At 52.2% G+C, this 7122-nt stretch overlaps 1 protein-coding gene across 1 annotated transcript in view; it reads left to right on the top strand.

The window, feature by feature from the left end:
- Ccdc110 (coiled-coil domain containing 110) overlaps positions 1-7122 on the top strand; it is a 70822-nt gene that overhangs the window by 61386 nt on the left and 2314 nt on the right. The window contains 1 exon segment of the mRNA XM_008853613.1: positions 6031-6035. Coding sequence (XP_008851835.1) covers positions 6031-6035 — 5 coding nt within the window.

The raw sequence follows: 7122 nt of genomic DNA, 5'->3' as shown, positions 1-7122 counted from the left end.
CTTTGAAATTGGGCCCTAGCATCAGGAAGGGTAAGTTTGGCACTTTCTGCTTGACTGAATGGCCCACCTTTGGAGTAGGTTGGCCAACCCAGGAGTCCCTTTCCCTGGACACCATCGGCAAGGTCAAGGCTGTCATTACCTGGCCTGACCCAGAGGGCCACCTGGATCAACTCCCCTATATCCTTTTGTGGGAGAATCTGGCAGAGGATCCCCAGTCCTGGTTAAGGCCCTTCTTGGTGAGAAAGCCTCATGCTTGCCCACCAAAAGTCTCCATCATGGTCACCCAGGAAGGTTTGAAGTCCTCCAGTCACAGAGGCGGGGATCCTAGTGCTCCACCAGTTCTCCCCAAGAGCTCCTCCCTCTACCCCCCTTTGCCTGTTGAACAGCCACCACCTTATGCAGCTCCACGAGGAGAAGCCAAGGCGGCCTATGGAGGGGGGCGTGGAGCCGGGGGTCCCCATGGGAATCCAGTGGTTGCCCCCTCCCAAGACTCCTCTACAGGAGAGGATAGACAACTTGGGGAGGCAGGAGGGATGCAGTTAATGTCTCGAGGAAACAGGGACTGAGTGGGGGAAACTCCATCCTCCACCACAGGAGGAGCCGTGCCAGTTCTGCCAGTCCAAACGGTCAGCAGCCCAGATGGAGTTCAGCAGTATCAATACTGGCCATTTTCCTCTAACGATCTCTACAATTGGAGGACCCACAATCCTCCCTTTTCCCAGACGATCTGGGGAGGTGGGAGGGATACAGTTAAGGTCTCGAGGAAACAGGGACCGAGTGGGGGAAGCTCCATCCTCCACCACAGGAGGAGCTGTGCCAGTTCTGCCAGTCCGAATGGTCGGCGGCCCAGATGGAGTTCAGCAGTATTAATACTGGCCCTTTTCCTCTAGCGATCTCTACAATTGGAGGACCCAAAATCCTCCCTTTTCTGAAGACCCTAAGTGTCTAATAGGTTTGGTAGAATCCATTATGTACACCCATTGTCCCACGTGGGATGACTGCCAGCAGCTACTTCGCACCCTCTTCACAACAGAAGAGCGAGAACGCATCCTGAATGAAGCCAGGAAGAATGTCCTGGGAGAAAATGGGAGGCCCACTACCCTTCAGCCTGCCATCAATGAAGCGTTCCCCCTCACCCACCCAAATTGGGATTTTGGGACAGCAGGTGGGGAGCGGCTCCGAGTCTACTGTCAGATGCTTATGATCTGTCTCCAGGGGGCTGCAAGATGGCCCACTAACCTGGCTAAGGTGAAAACAATTGTTCAGGGAGAAACCGAAAGCCCAGCCGTGTATCTGGAAAGGCTATTTGATGCCTATAGGCAATACACCCCTATAAACCCAGAGGCAGAGGAACACAGGTCAGCTGTAGTCCTCTCTTTTATTAACCAGGCAGCCTCTGATATCAGGAGAAAACTCCATAAGCGGGACTATCTGGGAGAGATTATTAGAGAGATGCTGCAACAAGCAGAGAAGGTCTTTAATGCTAGGGAGTCTCCGGAGGACAGGGAGGAGAGGCTAAGAAAGGAGGAATGGGAGATGCAGGATAAAAACAGGAAAGAGGACAGAGAATTTCAAAGAAAAGAGAACAAGAAGCAGAGGGAGGAGATGGCCAGAATATTCCTGGCCGGAGTGAAAGGGAGCCCTGAGCCACTTCAGAGAGCAGGACCCTGGCAATCTAAACTAGGGTGGGAACAGTGTGCCCTGTGCAAAAGATATGGGCATTGGAAGAGAGAGTGCCCACAAAGAAGAGGAAGACAAGGAGGAGGGAACCCTATTAGGACCCTCCACCTGGGAGAAGGAAACTGACGAGTCTTGGGTAACTCTGTGCATGGAGGGGACTCCCACTGCTTCATGGTAGATACTGGGGCACAGTATTCAGTTCTCAATAAAGCTCATGGTCCTCTAAAGCCAGGACGCACAAGCATAGTCCAAGGAGCTACAGGAACTAAGAGGTGCGCCTGGACCACCAACAGGAAAGTGGACTTGGGAAGGCATCAGGTTTCCCACTCCTTCCTAGTTGTACCGGAGAGTCCCGCACCTTTGCTAGGTAGAGACTTACTCACCAAAATCGGGGCACAGGAGTTCCCTTCCGCCTGGGCCGAAACCGGGGAAGTCGGCCTTGCTAACCACCTGCCCCCGGTCGTGGTCCAACTCAAAGCCACGGCTTTGCCCATTCGGGTCTGGCAGTACCCGATGCCAGAAGAGGCTAGGAAGGGAATAGCGCCTCACATCCATAGACTGCTAGAAGTAAAAATCCTTAAACCCTGCCAGTCAGCATGGAATAGACCCCTGCTTCCTGTGAGAAAGCCTGGCAGTGGAGATTACAGACCGGTGCAGGATTTGCGAAGGGTTAATGAAAGAGTAGAGGACATTCACCCCATGGTACCCAATCCATACACCCTACTTAGCCACCTGCCACCGTCGCATGTGTGGTATACCACCCTAGACTTGAAGGATGCCTTCTTCAGTGTCCCTCTCGCTGAAGTCAGTCAGCCCTTGTTTGCCTTTGAGTGGCAAGAACCAGGAGGGGGAAAGACAGGGCAGCTCACCTGGACCAGACTGCCACAAGGCTTTAAGAACTCTCCCACCTTGTTCAATGAGGCACTAAGCCAAGATCTGGAGCCCTTCCGCAAAAGGCACCCCCATGTGACTCTGCTGCAGTATGTGGATGACTTGTTGCTGGCTACATCAACTCATGAGGAATGCATGGAAGCTACAAGGAACCTGTTGGCCAAACTGTGCAGCCTGGGATATCAGGCCAGTGCCAAAAAGGTGCACATCTGCCAGAGTTCAGTGGTTTACTTGGGGTACAAGATAGTGGAAGGGGCAAGATAGCTGACACAAGCCATAAAACAGACTATCCTGACCATTCCTGTGCCCTCCTCTCCCCAGGGCGTGAGGGAATTCCTCGGCTCAGCTGTGTTTTGCAGACTCTGGATCCCAGGGTATGCAGAGATAGCCCGTCCACTGTATGAAGCCACCAAAGAAGGACCGGGTTGGAGGTGGAGTCAGGAACAACAAACAACAAGAAGCATTTGACAGACTAAAAGAAGCTCTTCTCCAGGCCCCCGCCCTGTCTCTGCCAGACCCAGAAAAGCCCTTCATTCTGTTCATAGATGAAAAGGAGGGAGTGGCCAAAGGAGTCCTGGCCCAGCAACTAGCCCGTGGAAGAGACCTGTGGCTTACTTGTCCAAGCAGGTGGACCCAGTGGTCTCGGGATGGCCGTCTTGCCTGTGCATCTTGGCAGCCATCGCCCTACTGGTAAAGGAAGCTGACAAGCTGACCTTTGGCCAGGACTTGAGAGTGACAGCACCGCATACTGTGGAGGGAATTCTCAGGCACCCTCCAGGGAAATGGATGACAAATGCCAGGCTCACCCACTACTAAGGGCTCCTGCTGGACTCTCCTCGAATCACCTTCTCGGCCCCAGTGACCCTGAATCCTGCCACTCTCCTGCCAAACCCAGACCTGTCAACCCCCATCCATGACTGTGGAGACGTTCTCTCTGAAATCATCCGGGTACGGGCAGATCTGAGACACGCGGCTGCCAGATAGTGAATTAGACTGGCATACAGATGGAAGCATCTTCGTGCGGGATGGGGTTAGAAGAGCCTGAGCAGTGGTAGTGATGCATGAGGGGAAAGTCATTTGGAGTGCAGCCCTGCCCCCTGGCACCTCAGCCCAGAAGGTGGAATTTATTGCTCTCGCAGAGGCACTGGAGAGAGCAGAAGGCAGGCGAGCTAACATTTATACCGATAGCAGGTATGCTTTTGGCATTGTGCATGTTCATGGCGCCATCTACCGGGAAAGAGGATTCCGGTCCGCAGAAGGAAAGGAGCTGAAGAACTTGCAGGAAGTTCAAAGACTGTTAGCAGCTGTGGAAAGGCCTAGGGCGGTGGCAGTTATACATGTGCCTGGGCACCAGTCCAGAAAGACTCCTGAGGCTATTGGTAACAACTTTGCTGATGCAGAGGCCAGGAGGGTAGCTCTCTTAGACCCCATTGTGCTGGCAGCTCTAGAGGTACCCATACCTGAACTACCCACCCTACCTCCCAGACCTGATTATTCCCCACAGGACCTTGAGTGGGAGAAAAGCCTGTGGAGGGAGGTTGGAGTAGGGACTGGGAAGGTAGACTGATCTTACCAGAAGTACTAGGAAAATACATGCTCACCAACCTACACAGATCCACCCATCTAGGCTGGAAGAAGTTGCTCAGTCTTTTTCAGCACGCACAGTTGGTATTTCCACACCAGAATGAGGCCGCACGTCAGATCACGGGGGGATGCGAGAGCTGTGCAAAGATAAGACCAGCCCCAAAGGGTCTCCACCCGACAGGTATCCAGGAGAGGGGGAGGGCCCCAGGAAGAAGTTGGGAGATAGACTTCACCGAGGTAAAGCCAGGAAAGTATGGGCACAAGTATTTGCTGGTCATGGTGGATACTTTTTCAGGATGGGTGGAGGCTTTTCCAACTAAACATGAAACTAGCCAGATGGTGGCAAAGAAATTAATAGAGGAGATAGTCCCCAGATATGGGATCCCTGAGGCTATAGGTTCCGATAACGGCCCGGCTTTCGTTAGTAAAGTCCTACAGGGACTAGCCCAGGCTTTGGGGATGGATTGGAAGTTACATTGTGCCTATAACCCACAAAGCTCTGGGCAGGTAGAAAGAATGAATCGGACATTAAAGGAGACCCTTTCTAAATTAGTAATTGAGACTGACGGTGACTGGGTGGCCCTCCTTCCCTTGGCCATTTTCCAGGTTCGAAACTCCCCCATGTGCATGGTCTCCCTTTGAAATAATGTATGGGGCCCCTCCGCCAATAACCCGGCGAGCACAGCCCCCGGGGGAAGAGAAGTCAGCCCCCGACTATTTAAATGTGTTGCAATCCCTTGCCAAAGTACAGCAGGAAATTTGGCCCCTAATCAAAGCATACTATGAAGGGGAAAGAACCCTGATTGTGGAGCATGGCATAGTCCCAGGGGATATGGTCTGGGTAAAAAGACACAAAGTAAAAACTCTTGAACCCAGATGGAAGGGACCTTATGTTGTACTGTTTACCACCCCCACTGCCCTTAAGGTTGACGGCATTGCTCCCTGGGTCCACCACACCCACGTTCAGAAGGCCTTGCCCCTCGAGGACCCGGAATCCTGTGTGAAGGAGAGGGAGGTGCGGCCAAATCCTGCTAATCCTTTAAAGCTACAGCTGAGCCAGACATGAAAGGATTCCTGCTGATAAGCTCACTGTTATGGGCCCTCCAGAGAACAGTAGTGTCAGCAGGAGCTCGGAACATCAACCCCCACCAACCAGTACTCCAGACATGGATCCTGCGCAGCAGCGATGCCTATGAAGAATGGAACCGCACCTCCCATACAGCCCCGTTGTGGACATGGTGGCCAGATCTGTATGTTGACTTAGAACTTGTACTGGGGCAATTTTATTACCTCCCCCAGAAAAACCACCAGGAACAATATCATATGAAAAAACGGGCTTTGGTTGACTCACCATCCACAGTCAACCGCCAAGCTTTGCGGGCAAACGGCCTATGAGGAATGGAACCGCACCTCTCATATGGCCCCGTTGTGGACATGGTGGCCAGATCTGTATGTTGACTTAGAACTTGTACTGGGGCAATTTTATTACCTCCCCCAGAAAAACCACCAGGAACAATATCATATGAAAAAACGGGCTTTGGTTGACTCATCATCCACAGTCAACCGCCAAGCTTTGAGGGCAAATGGGTTCTTTGCTTGCCCAGGTTTTTGGACAGGTTGGTGGAGGTGCAATTGTGGGGTTGCTGATAGACTCTACTGTGCTGAATGGAATTGTGTGGAAGTTAATGATGGGCAGTGGAGATGGGAGGTTTCCCCTGAGCTGATTGATATGAGGTTTACTTCCCCAAACAACCAATGGACAGTATCTCCACTGGCCAACCAGGTTAAAATCACTTTTACCTCAAAGGGAAAAAACGATAAAAGGTGGATAGGTGGGCTGACATGGGGCCTGATGCCCTACCAGACGCCATGGAGGGGGGGTCCTGTTCCAGATCTACCTCCAGGTCGAGGCAGTGGTTAGGTCACTGGTAGGACCTAACCCGGTGTTAAATACCCCTTGTCTGAGGCCCCGACCTCCCCAGCCTGGGTCTCCTAGGCCCACTTTCAAGCCATCAGGCACCACAACGACATCAGCAGCCCCAGCCATGGAAAGGCCGGGGACAGCTGCGAAACCACAGACTTCCAGCAATCCTATGTGGGAGATGGTGCTAGCTGTGGTAGAAACCCTTAATCATACCACTCCCTCCCTCACTGACCCATGTTGGCTGTGCTACCCAGTATCCCCACCCTTTTATGAGGCTGTTAGGATAAATAGTTCCTATACTCTCAACAACTCTCATCCCACCTATTGGGACGGGAGACCATGGGGACTTACTCTTGCTCAGGTCTCGGCCTCTGGCACGTGTGTAGGCACAGTCCCAACATCCCAAAGCCAGTTATGCTCCTCATGCAATAACACCCCATAGGAGCAGGGAAAGTGGATTATACCCACCTCGGGCTGGTGGCTCTGTTCAAAAACGGGCCTCACCCCAGCCCTATCCACCTCTGTATTTAATGCTAATAATGAATTTTGTGCACTTGTGGCCATTCTGCCCAGTCTTTCATACCACTCTCATGAATCCCTCCTCTCCTATTGGGAAAAACAGAGTCCACTCTGAAAGAAGAGGGAACCCATTACTGCCTTAACCATTGGAACTCTCTTCTCCGTTGGGATAGCTGGAGCAGGGACAGGAATCGCAGCCCTAGTAATGCGAGAGCAAGGGCTCACGGCATTAAGGCTAGCAATTGACAGGGACTTGGAACAGCTCCGGCAAATGATGTCGGACCTGGAGCAATCTCTCACTTCCTTATCAGAGGTGGTGCTACAAAACAGAAGGGGCTTGGATCTCCTATTTTTAAAGGAGGGCGGGCTATGCACAGCTTTCAAAGAAGAATGCTTTTTCTATGTAGACAAGACAGGGGCAGTCAGGGAATCTTTGACCAAGTTAAAAAAAGACCTGGAGAGGAGGCACAAGGAGTATGAAAGTAATGAAAGCTGGTTCTAGTCTTGGTTTATGCATAGACCAT

Source organism: Nannospalax galili, unplaced genomic scaffold (genome assembly GCF_000622305.1).
Source record: "Nannospalax galili isolate Female #2095 unplaced genomic scaffold, S.galili_v1.0 scaffold46, whole genome shotgun sequence".
NCBI classification, from domain to species: Eukaryota; Metazoa; Chordata; class Mammalia; order Rodentia; family Spalacidae; genus Nannospalax; species Nannospalax galili.
This window is presented reverse-complemented; position numbering and strand designations above follow the sequence as displayed.